Source organism: Pogoniulus pusillus, chromosome 4 (assembly GCF_015220805.1).
Source record: "Pogoniulus pusillus isolate bPogPus1 chromosome 4, bPogPus1.pri, whole genome shotgun sequence".
Taxonomy (NCBI): Eukaryota; Metazoa; Chordata; class Aves; order Piciformes; family Lybiidae; genus Pogoniulus; species Pogoniulus pusillus.
The window spans coordinates 25,630,015-25,652,822 of record NC_087267.1 but is presented as its reverse complement, the minus strand read 5'-3'; the positions used below and the strand labels follow the sequence as shown (position 1 = coordinate 25,652,822).

General features: G+C 39.8%; 1 protein-coding gene across 5 annotated transcripts; it reads right to left on the bottom strand.

The window, feature by feature from the left end:
- Positions 1 to 53: 53 nt before the first annotated feature.
- On the bottom strand, positions 54 to 22,808 carry HDAC10 (histone deacetylase 10). 5 transcript variants are annotated; one of them, XM_064142414.1, is made up of 22 exons: positions 22,787 to 22,808; positions 21,514 to 21,580; positions 20,556 to 20,690; positions 17,048 to 17,144; positions 15,838 to 15,935; positions 15,655 to 15,759; positions 15,417 to 15,485; positions 14,680 to 14,806; positions 14,139 to 14,204; positions 13,717 to 13,776; positions 13,189 to 13,278; positions 10,379 to 10,485; positions 8,813 to 8,880; positions 8,061 to 8,325; positions 7,340 to 7,430; positions 6,017 to 6,151; positions 5,800 to 5,879; positions 5,271 to 5,324; positions 4,774 to 4,858; positions 3,843 to 4,028; positions 1,921 to 2,080; positions 54 to 1,302 (listed from the first exon to the last, which is right to left on the bottom strand). In XM_064142414.1, the coding sequence occupies exons 1-22, from the start codon at positions 22,791 to 22,793 to the stop codon at positions 1,277 to 1,279; spliced, it is 2,178 nt and encodes a 725-aa protein (XP_063998484.1). In that variant the 5' UTR covers positions 22,794 to 22,808; the 3' UTR covers positions 54 to 1,276. The 5 variants fall into 5 exon arrangements, with proteins under 5 accessions (XP_063998484.1, XP_063998483.1, XP_063998485.1 ...); XM_064142413.1 differs by lacking the exon at positions 22,787 to 22,808 and adding an exon at positions 22,218 to 22,484; XM_064142415.1 differs by lacking the exons at positions 6,017 to 6,151; positions 22,787 to 22,808 and adding an exon at positions 22,218 to 22,484.

Sequence of the window (22,808 nt, the reverse complement as noted above, 5' to 3'; positions counted from 1 at the left end):
TACAACAAATAACGCAATACTACCAGAGCGCAAAAAACCGCATGCTGCTAGTGTCAGTTTGCTGCCAATAACTTCAAACTAATTTTAATGACTAGGCGTTTTCTTAATCACTGTTTTAATACTTTTGATGAAGCTCTTACAAAAATACATTCAAACCACAACAATTCTGAGAAAAACCGTTTTCATTAAAAATGCTGAATTGTCAAAAAAACCCCAAACCTAAAAATCCTTGAATATCATTTTCCATCCAGCAATAATTAAAAACCAGTATGAGAAGCACAGGGAACAGTTACAAAGAGACCTATGAAGACAGATTGAATATTCAAATCATGTAAAGTTGATCCAGCAGCAACACCACTAGAAAGTGCTTGAAATCACAAGGTCACAGTACTGAAGTGAAAACCACAGAAATGTGCTCTTGAAATCGTGGAATGCTGTGAAACAAGGCACACTCTTATGGGTACTGCACTGCCTTGGGGTATTTAAGAGAATTCCCATGATTTTAGCCTTAGGCTACTACCAAGTCTCTGGGGTTTAGGGTTTTTTATATGTTATATAGAAAATTTACATCTGAAATGAGGGCATGGTTAAATCAACTTTACACTGCTTTACTCCTTATTTGTAATTTTACATATGCAACTGTTAGTTTGTTTTGTTTTTTCCTCTCTCATGTTGAGGAAATGAAAGCACAGGTGTGATGCAGGAAATGCATACACTATTGCTGTTCAGTTGCTTTCGTTTCTTCTTGCAATTGACAGTTAACTCATTAGAAAAAATAAAGTGACAGACCACATCAAGTGAATCCTTTAAATCTGATTGTGAAATTAAATTAATCTGAACAATCTCTTAAGCTTAAAATCTCAAAGAAGGAGGGGTGGTGGCGGCAGTACAAGCACCCTGGTATTACATTGAGTATTAAAATGTTTTTGACTATTATGATTGCTCTGATACCTGACTTTTGGGATTCTTTAACATTGATGTAGTCAAGTGCATATACCTGATTTTACAATGCCCCAGGCTCCAGTTTGCAGTAATGAGGTATAGGAATTGTTTTCAGGTTTCAGTCTGGCATAATTAATGCCAATATAAGATTTGGAAGCACAATTCTCTAGCTGAAAATACAAAGTTTAAGTATTTACAAAACAAGAAACAATTGTAAATGGTGCTTATTATATTTACAGGATTCACCACCTCTTTTCCTGATGACTTAAAAGACAACATGAACAGCAACACATTCTCTTTTTCTTCTGCTGTGTAAAATGATTCTGAAGTGAATTCAGTGTCTTGAAATCCCATCCTTCACTAAAAAGAAGAGCAATAAGAAAAAAGTTAGCACAATTCACAAACCCATAAGAACATTTTGATTGGAACCAGGCCCTGCTCTTGGCCATTTCTTTCAGAGGTACATACCTTTATCATTGCTTTCTCTATTGAAAATCAAGTTGTTCAGTAAAGAAATGCATCTTTACAAGTGTTCTTGAAACCACACAGACCTGCCTAACTTGATTACTATACAAATGCAATACCCAAGCCACAGCTATATGTGAATATATTTTAAGTATGATAATCTCTGCTGAGTGATTTGTGGACAAGTTAAATGCATAAAAAAATACCACCAGACTTTGCACTACATTGAGAAAACACACTAGCAATCAGAGCCAGGGCACATCTTATCAACAACTTTAAGCATGTCATATTTTGAGTAACGTTTATTCAAAATTCCCACAGGTACAGCTGCTGTGAAATTTTTGCTTTCTGGCTCCTCTGGCAGAATTAAAAGCATTCAGAGTGTCATCCTTTTCACATGAGTTCAAAGTGTACTCACTGACTTTAATATCCCACTGACTTACAGGATCCAGCTATATTTTATCATCTTTTCAGAAACCTGCATATATTAATAACTAAATACAGACCACTCACCTGAGCACTGAAGCATTTTCCATTCCTTCTGAAACTGGTCTCTTAATATTTTTATTTCATTTACTTTCTCTTGGGTAGGAGGTACATAAACTCCAAAATGAGGTGAGGAAGCACCAGCTAGTATTTTGGCTACACTTTGCATTAAATTTATCTCTGAGTCCTATATAAGAAGAAAAAAAATACTACTGGGAATCAAGCTTGATTTCAGTATTACATGAAGTATATTTAAACAAGCTTTTGTAATTAAATTGCTGGTATTAGTTGCAAAAATAAGCAATTTTACATTTTCAAATGTGGCAAAATGGGGAAGGTTTTTTTTTCTGAAAAAGGTAAATTAAATTTTATCTCCAGTAAAGCTCATTTATTCCAAAGTGAGAAAGAATTATTTCTATTTTCCATTTGTGGTTGAAATGGAATAATGCTGGGTTAGAGGTAGGAAATGTTAGGAGGGATGGGGAGCTTGCTTACTTCGTGCATCTTCTACTCTCCATTGGTAGAAAACAGTGATATATTTTGTGGTAGAAAACAGGGATATATTTTGCTTCATCCACAAGCAACTTTTTTTTTACTCCTGACAGCCTAAATCAATACAATTTGCTCAGAGAAATTATATTCTGAAGCACTGATAAAATATGAAGATTATCATCATTTGGAAGACTGTACCTCTGTTTTAAGAGATAGAAGTATTTTTTCAATTACTCTAAAAAGCCACACATGCATTCGAAAATCCTCATGCATCATATGATCCTGTTATGGACCTACCTGTAGAGTACCAATATAAAAATATTGGTGACTTTTTTGTTGTTTAAGATGCATGACTAAATTCCTTTTTATTTCTCCATTTACCTTTAAGAATACCAATAATTCTTTCCACTTTATACTCATAATTAATGTGCAAATGCATTATTTCTGTATACTATATATCATGTACAAATCATTTTATCTTGGACAATTTATATGTCAGTAAAACAAAAAACATTTGAGAAGATGACAGCGTAAAGTATGTCAAAACCTAGTTATTTGTCAGCTTAATAGTATGGTTACTTTGCAGAATAAAATTGGACACGCGAACAATTATTTGTTGTTTCTCATTAAAGAGCTAAAAAGCATAAAAACGATCGAAAGTTCCCATTTCACAGAACACTGAGAAATTGTGTTACAGCCACAGGATGCTGCAGAGGCCAAGAGCATAAGTTGAGTTCTTTAAAGATTAGACAAACTCATGGAAAATATGCTCACTGACACTTATCACACACTGGTCTGGATACAGTCTCCAAATGCCTAAATACAGAAATTCTTAATGTGGTAGTGTATGGAAACACTGGACTAGGGGAAAGATCCACATATACTTTATTTCCTTTCCCATGTTCTTTATGAGAAACACAAAGCTTGTGTAGGTCAGTCTTCAGTTATGTATCACAGCAATTCAGTTCCCTTAGAGGATATGTGCTGTTTTGTTTTCTGCAGGAAGAAAGTTGTGTGTGATAAAGTACAGCATGGGGGAGAGAAAATTTAGTGTTTTATTATAAATACAACAGTAGGCTGCTTTCAATCACATTTGATGGAAAGAGGCCATATAATTAACAGACAGCAAGTGTCTCTTTTCAGAGGACAGCTCTGAAATTAATCCTTAAACTGTGGCAAACTACCAGAATATGTACTGTCTGTAGACATAACCATGGGCTTGTATGCATGCCTCAGCTTCTCAGTCATGCAGGCTGCCTGTAGCTCAGTATGTATCTATGTCTTGTTGTCTTTCCAGGAAAGAAAGAAACTTAGGCTATTTACATCATGAACTCAGGGGTATGAAAGACAGTATAGATACAGCCAGTGTTTTCTACTGGACAGCCTGAAGCAGTTCATACCAAACAGCGTCTTTGAGTTCTGCCAAGTTCCAAGTACCACAGCTTAGCACCACTTACTTCAATTAATGCAAAAATTCGAGACTCAGCTAATCCTTGTAGTAAAGCAAAAAGTAGAGAAATCCCATGTACTCCGAGGCTCCTCTTTGGTCCAACAGCTATTACTGTCAAGTTAGGCTGGTAACTATATGCTACAGGAAGAATGAATCCAAGTACCGCAGAAAAGAAGTCATTTCCTTCAGCATCCTTAACAATAATGAGAAAGTCTTTAGCAAGAATGTAAAGCCCCAGATATAAAACAAAACAGCAAGACAATTCTCAAAAAGCTTTTGACTGATCTACCTGAGGGGTGGTTGTAGCCAGGAGGAGGTTGCTCTCTTCTCTCAGGTGGCCAGCGCCCGAACAAGAGGACACAGCCTCAGGCTGCGCCAGGGGAGGTTTAGGCTCGAGGTGAGGAGAAAGTTCTTCACTGAGAGAGTCATTGGACACTGGAATGGGCTGCCCGGGGAGGTGGTGGAGTCGCCGTCCCTGGGGCACTTTAAGGCAAGATTGGACGTGGCACTTGGTGCCATGGTCTAGCCTTGAGCTCTGTGGTAAAGGGTTGGACTTGATGATCTGTGAGGTCTCTTCCAACCCTGATGATACTATGATACTATGATACTATGATCTGGGCAACAGGATACTGAGCTATTTTCACCACAACTTTTATATTAAACATGCAGATTATTTATCTTTTCCTTAGTGTCTTCATACTCTAACTCTGTCTTCTTGAAGATGAACTACAATAGCTATTGAATGTTTCCCCAAACCTATGCATTGTAATACACTCTAAAGACCCATAAGGGAGTAGCACCCTAGGCAAAGGCATGAAAAGGAAGTCTTTTCAAAGGTCACAACTGCAGTGAGGGGTGTAATTCTCAATGACATTTTAGGAATTTATAAATGTATTGTTTCTGTTAAAAAAGTTTTTTTTCCAGAAAGTGAGCCTTACCTCTTTCCAGTTTAAAGAAATATAGTATTTGGAGTTGTTTTTTCCATCCTGTTTTTTCTCACAAATATGTATAATTAGTATTTTTCTGTGAAAAAGAACCATATCTGAATATTTAACCAACAACTTCAAATGAGATAAAATCATTCTCTAAGTACTAGTTCATAACAGAGGAGCAAATATCTATAGGCTACCCTATAACTAATAATTGTTTTCTTTATTACATTTTCAATATTCTATTTTCAATAACAACCTGTATTTCAATTAAGATAGAAGGATCATACTTTAAACCTCCCACTAAACTTAAGAATTGGCACTAGAAGATAGTGATTTGTCTTTCAAAAATGTATTTGGGGATGTTTTGCATTTTGTCTCAAGCTAAACAATGAACATCATCTCAGGACTGATTCCTTAATGTAGATTTCACCATACCTATAGACACTTAAGAACATTTTTCAAGCCTCTGGGATTTGTGTGTCTGAAGTAAACAGAAATCTTACCCATCTTCTGTGTTTGGTACTATTTGCATATCTCCAACAAATACACAAAGCACTCTGTGGAAAACAAAGAAAAATATACATGCAAGTAATTTTTTTTCCAGTTAGTGCAACTTGCTTAAAGACTCTGCATGTAGATTAGATAAATAAAAATAACACATATTGTTTCTGAATCTGGTCCATTGGAAGCATAAAGAAAACACATTTGTGACAGGTCAAAGGAACTCCTTTTCTCCCATCAAAACCCAAACCAACCAAAACCAAACCAAAGTCCTCTGACCAAGAACAATTGCAATTGGACAAAGAAAACATAGGCTAGCACGACAGTCATCCTTACCAATGTTTTGCCCCTGGGAAGGCAAAAGGATTTTGCTGGCATATACAACATTGTCTGTATTATATACCAAAAATGTTATGCATATGGAAAAGCATTTTGTTTCAAAACTAAGTTTTCAAAGGCAATTTGTCATATTTAACACACTTATTTTAATATGTCGTCAAAGGGCCCCAAATACAAGAGGTAGAAATTCACCTTTGAAGTCCAAAATTAATAGAATGTCTTAGTGCAACAGCAACAGCAGCTGTGGGTGATTCTGTAATCCCATTGCATACCTGCAAAATATATTTTTCAAGATCATGTAATTTCTGATTTGTGACAATTGCATTTTCACAAAACTGCAGCTGTATGAAAGGGAACTTAAAGTTCTAGCATCATAGGGCTACAGAACTGCTCTTTATTTTCTACAGACCTGTGGCTGTGTGCTATAAGACAACTGTAAAAATAGTTTTTGCAGGGGAAGGTCATCTTCACTGGTTCTTTTGTTCATCTGCAGATTGGATACATTCAGTGTGCCAGTAGGCAAACTGCACCAGAAAAATGCATGCTGTGAAAAAGAAGGTTGTCCCTGAATTATTATTCTGACTTTTTATTTTAGCCTAAGTTAGCTATTCCTTTCTGGAAAATATGACAACAGCACTACTCAGTCAGCACTTCAGTATTCATTTGTGTTGTGTAGTGCTTTGAACTCAATATGAAAGCTAACCATAAAGATAATATGCACTCCACTTCCTCACTCCTCTTCATATTTGCCAACAAAAAAAGGCTCAGCTTATCATCTGCAACTCATGAAAGGTTTTGTTTCTTTTTTCCAGCTACCTTTTTTTATCTGATCTATTTATAGGTTACCCTAGAGGTACGTACATTAGGAAATTGTATCAAGATCTACACACGTGGTTTCCAACAGCAAGAAAATGCCATAGAAGAAAAAGGCCATTCTGGCAGTTATTTTTCCTCATTGGTCTGGTACTTTAAAGAGAGCTTTTCACTCAGAAGGAGAAAACTATTTATTATTAAGTAATATTTTTTATTTGTTTGCAGATTTTCCTCTTTGCTTCTCAAGCTTTTATACGTAAATACACACATGAACCCTCTGAGCCTGCTGCTTTTTTGTTCCTGACCTTGCAAGAGTCAAAATGCTGAACTGGAATCACAACATACATCTCTACTAAAGCAGGGAGGGGGGCAGAGGAGGGCAGTGAGTGTTTGGAAACCAAAATTTACTCTAAGGAAACTTGTGTACAAATACTGGTAAGTGGGTGCAGCTGCACACAGCATGCCATCTCACAATGAATGGCAATGCAGAAGTAAACTGCCCTAAGGACAAAAGGTGAAATTGTGCAGCAAGCAGGGTTTTGGTTTTTTTACACTTACTGTTCATATATTTCAGTGCTGCTCAATGATGCCTGATATACCAACTCTGCTGCCCTTGACTGAAAGAGTGAGAACCTGGCTCATCTGTGCGTCTTAAGAGTGATAAGAAGGTTCCCATTTTCTCACAGACTGTAACTGCAGAAAATCAGGACAATGTCTTGCCCAAAGACTGTTACAAAGACGTCTTAGGATTAACAACTATTTCTCACTAGTTTTCTCTCCTTGCATACTCACTTTTGTAGCTACTCACATTCTAGCTGGGATTAGTGAACAACACAGTAACTAATAGCTGGATGTCAGTAAAGTAGAAATCAGAGGAATCCAACTCTCCTCACTCCCCAAGATTAAAGTGGTTTATTACCTCCTTTTTAAGTATTTTATCTAAGACTGCCAACATACTGCCAAGAGAGAGCAAAGTTTCATCCTCTTTCACAAGGTCTGCATAAAAGGCACTGTAAAATAAATTATATGAAGAACAAACAGGTCATAAGCAATAATGCTTTCAAAAAGGACACTGATAATGGTATTTTGCAGTTATCATTGCCAAATTACATTTTGTATAGTTGCTACCTATTGGTTCTCAAAATCCTAGTTCTAACATGAAGATGACATGCTGCTGCCTTACAGACTTGAGCTCCCTAAGCCTGCCACTACCCTTCATTGGAAAGAAAACAAAAATATCTGATGATATCCAGGAAATAGTGTTCTGTCAAAATCAGACTAAGACAAAAATATCAACTTCTCAAATCAGACCAGTATGGGCTTTTTTTTTTTCCCCAGCTAAAAGTGAATGCAGAGGTTTAAGGCAGTTTCTAACAAAATCTCTCTCTAAATGAAGACATTTGCACTAACTGGTCTACCTTCACTGAAATTCTTTTCTCTGAAAGTGTTCTCATTAGTTCTTCAACGGACTTCAAGCCATGAGTGACAGCCAACACTACTGTCTTCATTTTTCAAAGGAAGAAACTCTGGCTGTAATTGAGTAGACTAAAGTCATCTTCATGTCAGAGACAAAGCTAGATGACAGTCTGTTGAGGGACCTGTCATCCTCATAATTATATGGAAAATTAGACAGGACTAACCTGACAAGAACTTTCACTTCAGTTTTGTCTATTTCTTTCACCAAGTGAACAGGGAGTAAATATGCTGAACCTTTAGAGTCAGTTGTTGCTGTTTTGATAGGAGGCACTGGAAATAGAACATTTGTCATGTGCATTTCCAAAAACTTTTCTATTTCGTCAGTTTCATTGATGTTAGTTATCTTAGAGTCATGCTCTGTGGAGGGCCTTGGACTAGCCGTCTTCAGTGAGTGCGATTTGGTACTCAAGTTTTGTAAAAATGATGTATCTAGGAGAAGAAAAGAAGAGGGATTGCATATGTATTGATTTCTGAGCAGTGTGTTAACATTTATTAACAACCCAAACTATACTGCATTCGTCATGGGAATTAGTTTCCATTTCCATGCCTTAGCTACTACTAGCTACAATATTTCATGCCACAGGTGCTATTTTTCAGCATTGTCAGATTTGTTCTGAACTAGAGAAAGGTCGTTATTATAACAAATCTTATGCCCATACTTTTGACACAGAAAACAACACCCTCAAAGATATCAAAGTGCTACTTTTTGGCATGATGTCTGTCAACTTCAAGAGTCCTTTTCAGACCAGCTGAAGACATGGCCTTGAACAAAGCCTCCAATGCTTCATCGGTTACTTGATTAATAACTGGTGGGTTCCATTCTTTTAATCCACTGGTATCAGTCTCAATAATTTTGACTTGCTGTATGAATCCATTTATCAATCACATTTGCTTGAAGAAAGAGAAGAGGAATTACCTTCATACATCAACCATTTCCAGTAGGGTTTATGTGCTGCTCTCACATTTTGAATAGATTCAACAGCACTATAAAAGAGACAGGACTAACAGTATCAGCAGTATTGAAAAACACAGGAAATGTAACTTACCTCAATAAAAAAGCAAAACCAAAACACTCTATTAAATGAACAAGCATACAGAACAGAAAGATAATGAGTCAATGGGCAGATTGCTTGGAGGGCTTAGATTGAAGAATCAAAAAAAGAAAAGTGATGAACATGTCGTATGCACCCATTTACGCACATTAAGGGAAATCCCAACCCTGCTGTTGGAGGAAGCACACCTGCCCCTGACTTCAGGAAAGCCATAATTTCATTGGTTTTCTGTACTCTGACAGAGATTTTATTTACACAATATAAAGATGCAATTAGAGTCACACAAAGGCAAGACAATCTGCTCAGGAACCAAATAAATCACATTCCCTGCCATTCTTTGTGTTACAGACTCCTTTTATCACTGATATTTGCAGCACTAGAGGTAAATGGTCCTATTGCATTAACTATCATAGAAACATACTTCAGATCATATTAATCCTGGACAAATCACCTTTGAGATTACTTGTAAGGCCTTGAGGAGTTGGGTTGATAAAACTGATAACTATGTAATCGACTCTTTTACCTAGGATGATAGCAAACTGAGATACTACTCTGAGTCTGCAGAAACAAAAAAGAGAAGGGTGGAGGGGTATGAGATTTGTTTATACATTGCTTCCTTGACTGATCTAAACTCTGAAATCTAACACAGCTAACTGGTAGGTGTGGCCACCAAAATTCGAGAGGAGCATTAATACTGGGGGGGGGAGGGGAAATCATAGGACAACTACCGAGGCTGTCAGAGAAACTGAGGACAGGACAGGGACATGGAGGCGATGGTACAGACAGATAGAAAGATGCTGTTTAGATATGAGACTGATTCAGACACAAGGTTCAGAATGCTTAACTAGGTCAGATTCACCACTGCACAAAGATGAAAAAAAGTTAGACCCAAAGTTTAATTATTTTGGTGCAGCTCCACACAGCTGATTGCTTTCACATCTCAGGCCTTGATTCTCTAAATTCCAGAAACACAAATAAGTCATCATGATGGGCTCTGCAAAGCACAAGCTCTCACTCATGAGAAAAAGGCTAGCTCCTGCTGTTGCTGTGCTAAAGCAACTGAAGTGGCGCTGAAGTCTGAAGAACTAATTCTTACAATTACAAACTTCCCCAAATACTGGCTGTTATTAACTGGCATTGCCTTGATTACAGCAAGATTGTCTCAGTCTTGAGATGGATCTCTACAAGATAATGACACTCAAGGATAAATAGCATAAAATGATAACCCATTAAGTTCATGCAACTTGACATAATTTCCAGGAAAAAAACATACAGGACCTCACATGACTTCTTTTTGGAAAGCAAGTTATCCAAAGCAGAACATTAAAATGCATCATATTAAAACCTTGCTTCATCAAAATGGTCAAAGGGTGTATATCTTTAGTCTCTGACAGATATATGGGTTGTTCTAAAATTCTTCAAACGCTTACCTTAGGCAAGGTGCCATTTCTCCGGTTATTTGAGGTATAGGATCTCCAAGCAAAGTTTTTACAGTCATGCAGACTGATTCAGACAACGACTTTAAGTGGTATCCACCCTAGAAAACAGTATTTTGTGTCACCTAAGGAACATTTTTTTTTCCAAACTGTGCCAGTTTTGAATTTACAGGGTATGCAAGTACACAGAAAACAGGGTACTTGCTGAACTTCACTGACATCCTATGAGTCAACTCACTTCACCATCATTACTGAAATCAATCCAATTAGTCATGACTTTGCCATGAAAACCCTGAAAATAGGCCTTCTCCATTCCTATCCATGATATGCCATCATCCTTGTGGAGGATTCTTTAGAAGGCAAATACTTTCACTGTCCTCTAAAATGGCTGTACAAGGCAAATCTCATACAGTCTGATCCTTCTGAGATATCCTCCAAATGGTTTGGCAGAATTTGGGGAACAAGTGAAGACAGACTTAAGACTGCTAGATTGCAGGTGACAGATTGCTTCCTGCATACCACTTCTGGAGCAGTCACATCATGTGTGTTAGGAGAGCATGCTTGTGGGACAGGTTGTCTCCAGGACAGCTGGACTCCTGAAGTGGTGGATGGAGTCAGGGACCAGTACAGTCCCCCTCTAATCCGTGAGGAAGCAGTAAGGGACCTGCTGAGACATTTGGATCCTCACAAGTCCATGGGACCGGATGGGATCCACCCTAGGGTGCTGAGAGAGCTGGCAGATGAGCTGGTCAAGCCACTCTCCATCATTTATCAGCAGTCCTGGCTCACTGGAGAGGTCCCTGAAGACTGGAAGTTGGCCAATGTGATTCCCATTCACAAGAAGGGTCGTAAGGAGGAGCCAGAAAACTACAGACCTGTGAGCCTGACCTCAGTGCCAGGCAAGGTCATGGAACAGGTAATCTTGGGTGCCATCACAAAGCACCTACAGGATGGCCAAGGGATCAGGCCCAGCCAGCATGGGTTTAGGAAGGGCAGGTCCTGCCTCACCAACCTGATCTCCTTTTATGATCAGGTTACCTGCCTGGTGAATGTGGCGCAGGCTGTGGATGTAGTCTACCTGGACTTCAGCAAAGCCTTTGACACCATCTGCCACAAGAAGCTCCTAGCCAAGCTGGCAGCTCATGGCTTCGACAGATTCACTCTGTGCTGGATCAAGAACTGGCTGGATGGCAGAGCTCAGAGAGTGGTGGTGAATGGTGCCACATCCAGTTGGCAGCCAGTCACTAGTCGTGTTCCCCAAGGATCAGTGCTGGGCCCAGTCCTGTTCAATATCTTTATTGATGACCTGGACGAGGGCATTGAGTCCAGCATCAGTAAGTTTGCAGATGACACCAAGCTGGGAGCAGGTGTTGATCTGTTGGAAGGTAGGAGAGCCCTGCAGAGGGACCTGGACAGGCTGGATGGGTGGGCAGAGGCCAATGGGATGAGATTTAACAAGGCCAAGTGCAGGGTTCTGCACTTTGGCCACAACAACCCCAAGCAGTGCTATAGGCTGGGGACTGAGTGGCTGGAGAGCAGCCAGGAGGAAAGGGACCTGGGGGTACTGATAGACAGTAAGCTGAAGATGAGCCAGCAGTGTGCCCAGGTGGCCAAGAGAGCCAATGGCATCCTGGCCCGCATCAGGAACAGTGTGGCCAGTAGGACAAGGGAGGTTATTCTTCCCCTGTACTCAGCACTGGTCAGACCACACCTTGAGTACTGTGTCCAGTTCTGGGCCCCTCAATTCAAGAAGGATGTTGAGGTGCTGGAACATGTCCAGAGAAGGGCAACAAAGCTGGTGAGAGGCCTGGAGCACAAATCCTACAAGGAGAGGTTGAGGGAGCTGGGGTTGTTTAGCCTGGAGAAGAGGAGGCTCAGGGGTGATCTTATTACTGTCTACAACTACCTGAAGGGGCATTGTAGCCAGGTGGGGGGTGGCCTCTTCTCCCAGGTAACCAGCAACAGAACAAGGGGACACAGTCTCAAGTTGTGCCGGGGGAAGTATAGGCTGGATGTTAGGAAGAAGTTCTTCCCAGGGAGAGTGATTTCCCATTGGAATGGGCTGCCCAGGGAGGTGGTGGAAGCACCATCCCTGGGGGTCTTCAAGCAAAGACTGGATGAGGCACTTAGTGCCGTGGTCTAGTTGATTGGATAGGGCTGGGTGATAGGTTGGACTGGATGATCTTGGAGGTCTCTTCCAACCTGGTTGATTCTATGATTCTTATTTGTGTTTCATCTAGTAGACAGACAACTATAATAACCTGATGGAGAGAAGGATGATGGAATAAAGGCCAGCAAAACAGAAGTGAATCAGTTCATTAACAGTTCATTCTTGGAGACCTTGTTAGCAATAATTATTTCCATACACTTATTATACCTGAAAAGCCACTATCTTTCTAACATGCTGCAGAAATAGGGAGTTGAAATACAGATTTCAAATGGAAGAAACAATGTTTTGTTTTTTTTAAAAATAAATTAAAACCAGCTCTTCAAAAAAGCTTGCAGAGGCTTAAATCAAAAAAAGAGGGAAGTTAGAAAGAGCTCTATCATTTAGAGTATGTTTAAATTAAAAGGCTTTTTATACTCTCCTGGAGTAAGACATACTTGTAGTATACAAGTACTACTCTTGTAGTATACAAGAGTACTGTACAAATCTTTCACCACTTCTGCACTCCTGATTCTCAAAAGAAAAATCTTAATAAAATAATTGTTTCTTTGAAGTTTCACTTCCTAGCTTCTCGCTTGTCCAATATGGCTTCAAAACAAAGATCCTTCCCTTGGGAGTATGTTTCTGAAATCTTTACCTCTAGGATGATGCACAGCTTTCCGTTAGCCAACTGCTTCAGGAATTGGGTAAGGTGGGCAAAAACCTCAGGAGTGGCATTCATCTGACCCTAAATGAAAAAAAAAAAAAAACAACAATCCAAGAACAACAACAATAAAAAAAACCAACACAAACAAACTAACAACCAACCAGAGATGTAACCCTGAATCAAAAACACTGGTAGGAAAAAGCAAATATAAATCTGAAATACAAGAGTTCCAGCTGGAATACTGGAATGCTTGCATCTTGCTGTATCTAATGAAATGCTGAAACATATGGTTTAAAGGAAGGTGAAAAACAACACCACCACAGTAATTACACCTATGGAATAATCTGTATTTAGATGTCTTCTTGTAGTATGTAGTGAGTTTGAGTCACCTTAAGGACTCGAGTGTGTATTTGCAGCTTGGTCAAGTGCACTTCACCTAGCAGTCGCAGGACATTCAGGAGATAGGAATATTTTGTGAACAAACTCATGACTGAGAACACAAAGGCACAAGTTACTTACTTCAGGGTCTCCAATTCCAGAATCATATCCAGAGGAGACTAGGACCAGCTGGGGATCAAACTGTTATAAAACAAAGATCATATTGTTATGTCCCATTTTCAATTCTGTGCTAGATTTCAATTGTACAGCGTTATTTCAGTTAGCATATGAACACAAATAAACTCTCCTTGAATGAATACTAAGACTATCCCTTCACACTGTTTTAATTTCTGCCGGAGCAGCTGCTGCAGATCATTGCATTCAATATTTAAAAGCTAACATGCCATAAATATTTATTAATTTGATTAGAAGAAATAATGTGTTAAATGTGCTACTGGCAAGTACTGCATCTCTACAAAAATATTCAATGGTACCCGCTTAAGAAGTACTTAAGAAATAGTCTTCAGTTTTGCTGTTCAAATAGCAGAGCCGTAAAAAATTACCTCAAAAGCCACTGGAAGCAGTACATGGAAAAACGCAGCAAGATAATCTGAATTTTCCATCCCAATCTGCAGAATATGAAAAATATAGGTTGTACTTTCCTATTGGAACAAATTTTCTAAGAGTTCTTTAGGGAAATACTGTATAAACAGGTGAGGCAATCTTATGAGGTCAATTAAGACAAACTCCATATGAGTAAAATGCATAAATATCCCCCATTTCCAGTCTTAACAAGGAACTTCGCTTTTCTGTTGAACAAGGATGGACGTAATCATCTCCCAAAATACTTTCTGACTTGATGGCTAAGCAAGATATTTCAAGAGAAAAGCCACATTTGATTTTTCATCCCTCTTTTTTTCAGTTTTATTTAGATATTACATTTTGAGTCACTTCTTTTTTAGCAGACATTCCACTGACAGGAAGGTGGTACACTGTACTAAGACATCTACCAAATAGGTGAAGCAGTGCACTTCTCAGAGTGTTACATAAAGCCTGAGATACTAAGCTGTTGCACTTGTTTTGTTGTGCTGTGAAAACATTTACCTTATTCCAAGGCAAATTTATGTTAAAACCTTTTCCTTTTCCCAGACCCACAGCATCATAATCAGATTCTTTGAGTGATGGCCAGAATTCCTGATGTTCATAGCGATGCCAGGAAAAATACAAAACACTGAAAGACATAAAACCCAAATTCAACTTGACAAAAATATTCTGGAACTAATTTTGTATTTGCAAAAAAACAGAGAGGTCCTTTTGCCTTAGTTCTCTTGAAGGACTTGGACTGTGAAACTTGGTATATTAGGCCTGATGTCAAAATTAACCTGCTAAATTTTTTTTGCATGCAAGCACTCTAGTCAGATCAAAGACAGGGCATATTCAGGACAGTTACAGTCTGTTTCTCTGGCTCTTCCAAAACCAGTAAGAAGATCAAGTATTTTATGCAACTACTACCTGAATACTTCGACTGAAAAGATTCACAAAATCAGAGGATGTAAGTATTGCCTGAATAATGACATGAAGAGATCTTACAACTGGTAAAGCAATGTAATTATATTGCTCACCTTGTGTTTGTTTGGGTTGGTTTTTTTTGTTGTTAATTGCTTTTTTGGGGGATTTTTGTTAGATTTTCTCCTCTATTTTATGACAAGTCAAAACTAGAGAGACTAAAATAGCAAGAAGAATGTTTTGTAAGATTCTAGGATTAGACATCTAAGAAATTTTATTCTCTACAGAGGCAAATGGTGTTTAACCAGCTAACATTAAAAAAAAATCCTTCAAACCTTGGATCTTCTTCAAAAATGTATTGAGTTCCTTGCCCATGGTGCACATCCCAGTCAACGATTAGGATTCTGCATAGAACAGTACAAGAACACATTCAGTGAAAGAACTACAGCATCTTGAGCTATAGGAGGCAGAGCTGAATAACATTTTTCTGACCCAAAAGGTACATGACACCCAGAAAGCTGTCAGTATTAAAATAATATATTATGACATAAACTATTATTAAAATGCACTTACCTTTGTAGACCATATTTCAGTTTGGCATATTCTGCTGCAATAGCAACATTGTTGAACAAACAGAACCCATTAGCTGCATTTCTCTGGCTGTGGTGACCTGGAGGTCTAAACCAAAGGTTTATATGGTTACTCACAACAAAAGAAATATTAGGAAGAAGTGAAAACTCTCACATATATTCTTACCTCACTAATGCCATTCCATTGCACACTTTTCCTGACATCACAGCATCCACCAGCTGCAAAGCTGCTCCTACTGCTAGCCTGGCACAGTGGTAAGTGTTCTGGAAGAAAAATGCATAGCTGTCATCACTCACTCATCAGCTTGTTTTAAACTAATCACATATGATGTGCTTTTGCACTCCAACAGCAAACTGTCTCAACACAATTCTACCCAACTAGGGATGTATGCAGACAGTTGAAGGCAGAATTTTACAAAACAGATTCCAAAGTGCTTTCTACTAGGTTTACCTGTGACCATCATACCCTTAATAGGGATGGTCTCCCTGGAGCAGTTAAGAAACAGGAGTTAGACACATTGACCTGACTAGTGGAATAACATGGGCATCTTTGAAAATAAGGAATGAGACCTTACAGAAACAACACACAAATGGCACTACCTGGCACAAAATTTAAGAGAGCTGTTGTCAAAATATGATTTACAGGTCACGAATGGTCTGCAGTGACAGTGAAGTGACAAAGACAGAGCTATACTGGCACAATACAATAATATAATAGATGACAGGTCATTCAACCAATTTAAATTACAGCCTTATACTAAACTTGAAACAGGTAACAATAATAGAATCATAGAATCAGTCAGGGTTGGAAGGAATCACAAGGATTATCTAGTTCCGAACCCCCTGCCAGGGGCAGGGACACCCTACCCTAGATCAGCCTGGGCAGAACCTCATTCAGCCTGGCCTTAACCACCTCCAGGGATGGGGCCTCAACCAACTTCCCTGGGCAACCCATTCCAGGCTCTCACCACTCTCATGATGAACAACTTCCTCCTCACGTCCCGTCTGAATCTCCCCACCTCCCAGTTTCCTCCATTCCCCTTAGTCCTCTCACTACCTAATGGCCTAAAAAGTCCCTCCCCAGATGTTTTGTAGGCCCTCTTCAGATACTGGAAGGCCACAATAAGGTCACCTCAGAGCCTCCTCTTCTCCAGACTGAACAGCCCCAACTCTTTCAGTCTGTCCTCAAAGGAGAGGTGCTCCAGCCCTCTGATCATTCTCGTACCCCTAATACCCTTAATAATATCATAAATAAGTTTACTTGAATAACAACAAGCGAGAAAAATCACCAATTTTCCCTTAGAAAAACACTTCTCAAATGCAATGACAGAAAAGCTTGTAACTCCCACTAGAGGAAGCAGTTCTAACTTACACACCGGATGAAAGAAAAAAGCGTCATAATTTCCAGAGACTCTTTTCAGTTCCTCTTCATTCATTGTCTGGGTGCTTTTAGCCACTTCCAAGTGTTCTGAACTGCAGAGGACAGAGGGATTAACTCAACACTCAAACAACTAGAAAGGTTTGCTTAAATGTGAAGTGTAAAGAAAAGTAACAGAAGGACTTTATGTGAGACTTCACAAGTCCAATAGGTACTCTGGAACATTAATTGCAGGATATAGACAAAAAAAGGGAAAAGAAAAAAAAGGATGAATACTATGAAAGCAAGGGTTCTTGGATGTCTCAGGAATTTTACATTCTTTTCCCTTTTGCAGTGGTGACAGTAAGTAGTCTTGCTTTCCCAAAAAGGTTCATTGTTCAACATGCATCAATTTAGTTTTCAATCCACACAATATATAGATACTACCCCAACAGGAACTGAACTAGAATTCTGAGAGTCATCAATGTGAATTATAACTGATAATGGGTATCCAGTCCTCCCTCTTCTATGGAAAATAAGTACTTGAATTAATCCTTTGTCAGGTGTGTACTAACTCCATCTTTGGCTAGTTCAAGAGTATAATAAGTACTACTGCACTAGCATCAACATCCCCCAGTTCTCTGTCACGGTTCTCCCCTGCCCTGGTGTAGTAAGCTGGAAATGGAGACTGATGACACCTCCTCTCCCATCTGTGTCCTAATCTGGAATACAGTGACAATATATGTGCTCCTCTAAGTGCACAATGCAACTAGAATTTCACAACAAGACAAGACACACTAGTGCTACCTAATGAAAATAAAGTTAAATGATGGCTTCAAAATGAAGGCATTAACAAGAATTTAAAAGCCACATGAGCCTGTGCCTAACTGGGAATACAAACATAACATTTACACAGAAGTGTTTTAGAAAGGAAAGAGCTCTTTTATCTCTAGCTTACCTATGGAAACTGAGACAAGACTTAGTGATTTGTCCCGAGTCATCTTGCAGGAGCAACTCAAATGGAAATAGCAATCAAGCCTCTTCCATATTCTGTCAGTAATGTATTTACTATGAGTGGGGTAAGTGCCTAGCTTACTGTGGCACAGGAATGTAAGTTAATTTTAGTGTGCTTCAGGACAAAGGTGATTCATAAGCAAGAGATATTCACGTTAAATGAAGATCCAAGAATCTGATCTACAAAAGGGGCTGAAGGAGGAAGTCTTGTGAAGGTAACATGCTCCTGTTTTGGCTAAAATAACAAACACCTAACATCAGAACAGATTTTGAATGCCAGAGTGCCCAAATGAAGACCTTTGCCTGATTAACTACAATTTTTAATATTAAAGTTGACACCCCCCAGTATGGCAGTGAGCCAAACTGAATACACGATAAACATATGACTATGTTAACCAACTGTGGTAGTTTGAGTTTCTCCCTCTCCATGATTCACTAGACTAACTCAGCCAGCTGGAAGTTAATGATGAAGCTATATTTTAAAGTGCAGCACAAATTTACAAGCCTACATATACAAGATATACAGCTACTTACAACTATATATAATTGTATACAAGTTAAAAGTAATACAGAAACTCCAAACCCTTCCCAAACAGCTGAACTGCTCAGTAGGGCTCCAAACTAACTCCCCTTCTTCTTCCAACCACCTCCCTTATCTCAGAAGACTTATGTGCAAGGGATGAGATATGGAAAGGTAACAAAAGGTTAGAAGAAGGATGATTAGATCAGGTTATGCAGGTTCAGACAGAGACAGTTAATACAGCAAGCAGCAGAGACAGACTTCGTTATTGCTTCTTGGTTTTAATATCCTTAAGCAAAACTAATGAGTGATATAGACGTTACTATTATTTTCTTTTCTCAGCCCATGATCTAATTTAACTGATTAAAATATTTTAAACTAGCATACCAACTCTCCACCCAAATCATGCCAATTGACACCTCGAAGGCACAGGCAGCCAGGACTAGAGTATAAAACCCATAAGAGGAACATCTCTGGGGACAACAGAGGTATGCTAGTGGCAGCAGCAACAGGTGCAGCAGTTGGTGAAAAAGCAGCAATAGCTGGGAGGGAAACACTGAGATGAGGACAACTGGTGGGCTGTGCTCCTCTTCCTTCACCCAAGACAGGGATATCTTTACTGTTAAGAATTGCACATTCAATATACAGCTTAACTTTTGCTGCATTTCTATTCTGTAGAGCTACAGCAAAGGTTTGCACCTCTGATGGTGTTGGATGTTACCCAGGATTTATGGTCCTGAGATCATCTTGCAGTCAGTGCATTTAGCACTGGCAATTCTGAATCTCTTTGTATCTATCACTGCAATAAATTAAACCATTTGATTGTTTTAACTTCCTGAACATGTATCAGAGCAAGTCCTTATTGAGCCATTGGAAAAAAGACACAAGTATTAATTTTCCCAAGCAGACACCAAGATCTTACCTGTAGCATGACATTATGAAAATAAATTATATTGGTCCACAGAACTGATTGCATTCTAAAGATTCTGTTCAGCAACCTGAACACTTAAGCATGCCTTAGAATCAAGCTATGGTCCTCATGAAAGGCGTCAGGGCTTTGGGTGTATCCCCTCCCTCCTAGAGTTTGGCTGCTGGGTTCAGAAAGAGCAGTGTTCACCTTGAAAGAGAGAGCTAGAAGGAGCCTCAGTGGAGGATTCCTCCAAACCACTCTGCTAGGAGGTCTCCCTCTACTTCCCTTGAAGATATGCATCTCACCCTTGACTACATTGTGATTGTGTTGCACAGCCATGTCTGTGTCTGGCCATGAACACTATTAATCTGCACCTCTGAACTGACTCTCCACCTTGATCTTAGACCTGCCATGCCACTACTGCCTGGTTGGGCAATCTAAACTCATGGCTGAACCTGGCCACCTTCGGTGGACCCGTGCTGCTCACCTTGCTTGGTTATTCTGTGATTGTGCCCTTGTCCATGAAGCCTCTGCCTCTGGCTGTTCTGTCATCATCTATGCTGTTATTCCAGCTGACAAGCAACTGCACAGAATCAGTCATCTGCAGATGGTTGCAGAATCATCACACCAAGGTGAGAAATGCAAGGCAGACTTCATTGCAATGACTTCAGAACAGGAAGGCTGCTGTTTCTCTGAACTGCCCTCATTTAGAATTAGGCTGCCAAGTTTTCTGTTTAGGTCACTCTATCTGAAAGATACTTGGGAGAAGGAGGAGGTTATTACCTTTCTAAATAGGTATATTTTTTCTATACTTTTAGAAGTCTTGTCTCAATTTTTATTCTAAGTTTACTTTCAAACCTATGTATTCATTGCTTAAGAGCCCAAAAGTGAGGGGATTCAGCACCTACACCACACTCAACATTATTTCTCTAACTTTAAGCACAACATATTTTTCATTGAAATTACTGGAACACCTCGAGGCTTGGAGCAGACTTTTTCAGATAGAGCAAAGTATGACCTAGAGATATGAGAACTGTTCTTTTATTGAATTAATTGGAACGGTGATGAAAGTGAATTTCAGACCTGTGAACCAGCAGGATCTCTTCCTCACTTCCTTCTCTGGCAGGCACATGGACACATCTTTCCACAAGATGATAACATTTAAGCTGCTCATAGGAGGATGACAGTCTTTCTGGAACTTCAATATCACACACAGGACTAAAAACGGAGAGTAACCAAATTACTATAACACCATACCAGCACAGCTAACAGACGCATTTCTTAATGCCTTGCCATTGTAAGAAGAGTCATTAGACTCACAGGGGACATATGAAAATAAAAGAAAACCAAAATCTTTAAATATTTTTTTCTTTGGAATTGAGCCAAAAATCAATTCCAAAATATGCAAGTAGAAAATTATTTATTTTTTTAAAGAGAGAGAAACACAATAGCATGATATGCTTGTTTCATCTCTCACCACTGAAAGTAGCAATGCTCAACTACAAAAAACAGGAATGATGAAAAGACATAGATTACAATGAAAGTGAAGGGAGAAGCAGGTTCAGGAGAGCACACCACAGGACTAGTACCCTGAGCACTGCAAAGGTCCTATTCATGTCAATTTAGACAAGTGGTATATATCAATCTCTAACTGAATTTAACTGACAGCTGAGTGAGTGTATCTACATACGTGTGGGTTTTTTTTCCCCAAGATCAATTATTCTTTAGGATTATAAACAATTTAATTAGCTTAAAATACAGGACTACGCACACACCTAAAGCTAATACCTCTTGTTAAGGCCTACCAAACTGGAGACCTATAGCTTCTCAAATGCAGCTTCAGATTGACATTATGGCGTTTTTATGCAAACTGGACTGGAGATTTTTTAAATCTCCAAAAGGAAAGATTTGTTATTTGCTAGGAAAACAACAAGGTATAACCAAGTATTTCCTATTATGCTTACAAAAACTGCATTCACTTGGTACTTCTCTCAGAAATCCTAATAAGAATCTATTCATAAAATGAACAGCAGTGACTTACTCACTCCAAAGCAGTTTATGAGTGGTCATTTTCTCATCGTAAATCAGTGCTGTTCCTGAAGCCATTGCTACAGATGGGAAAAAAACAAATCCAGAGACATACAATTCAGTCAATAAATAATATAACTTAAACCAAACCTGTGAGAAAATACAGACACAGGGTATCTGCTCGCAGAACAATTTTGAACTTCGGACTTTGGACTTACAGAATAAAATCCAAGAAAACCATTTAGGACTCCTCCCAGTAAGACTGCAAGGAGAGGCAGTAGTGTGCAGGTAATGGCAGAGAACTTGAAACTAGATGCACACTGTCAGGATTCACTGTTACCTGAATTCTCGAAACGCCGATGCAGGCAGTCCTGGCACAGGTGGCGGGGCCAAGGCAGCTCCCCAAGCCCCTCCAGTTCCCGCTCAGGGCCTTGCAAACACTGTTCAGGATCTGTGCACTGGTCTATTCCCTCTACCATGACTCACTGATACTTACTTACCTTTCACGACGGGTGTGAAAGGAAACAACTACTTGTGAGAACTTGTAAAGCCACAAAATAAGAAGGGCAGGCTTAAAGCACCACTGATAAAACAGTCAGACAGACCTCTCCTGTTTAAAACTTCATCGTTTCTTCAACCCCAAAAGACATTTGAGACAAAGACACAGATACGCGTCAAGAGGGTTACAGCGCGCCGCCAGGCGCCGCGCCACCTCACCGAAGCCGCCGCAGATCGCGTTACCGCTGGCCCGTTCCCCTTCTTGCCTCCCGCCAGCCGAGGAAGTCGGGCAGCCCCGACCGTGCTCACACGGCGCGGCCGAGGCCCCGGAGCGAGCCGCTGCCTGCATCCGGAGCCTCAGAGCGGGCCGCGAGCAGGCCTCAGCCTCCGGAGGCGACGAGAGCGGGAGGCCTGCAGGCCACAGCTGCACAGCTCCTCCGCTTCTTCCGCGGCGGCGGCGCTGGTGCAGCCGAGCGGCGTCCCCGCCCTGCGGCCAGCCCCGAGTGCAGCGGGCGGCGCGGAGTTTAAATTCCTGCGTTTAATTTTCGCCGGCACTAGTGCCTCTGCGCCTTTCACTAGCGTATGACCAGCCTTAGAGCGCATACCAAGAAAAGCTTGTACGTTGCTGGAGCTCCCTGAAGCAGACCGTTTGAATTGTGTCTTCGTGTCAAGGATAGTTCAACCACGGGTATTGGTTTAGTAAGTAACAAATCCCAGAGCAAACAAACCTTACAACCTCGGACCGTATGGTATCTTCTAACGTAAAGAGAAGTAAATAAATACTTCACCTAGCATGACAAGGACCTCGTT

Coding starts and splice junctions, on each gene's coding strand:
- HDAC10 (XM_064142413.1), bottom strand. CDS start 22,347: ATGCAGGCAGCGGCTCGCTCCGGGGCCTCGGCCGCGCCGTGTGAGCAC. Junction 5,880..6,016: donor CTTATAGCACACAGCCACAG/GTCTGTAGAAAA, acceptor TATATTTTGCAG/GTATGCAATGGGATTACAGA. Junction 4,029..4,773: donor TTTCTTTAAACTGGAAAGAG/GTAAGGCTCACT, acceptor ATTATTGTTAAG/GATGCTGAAGGAAATGACTT.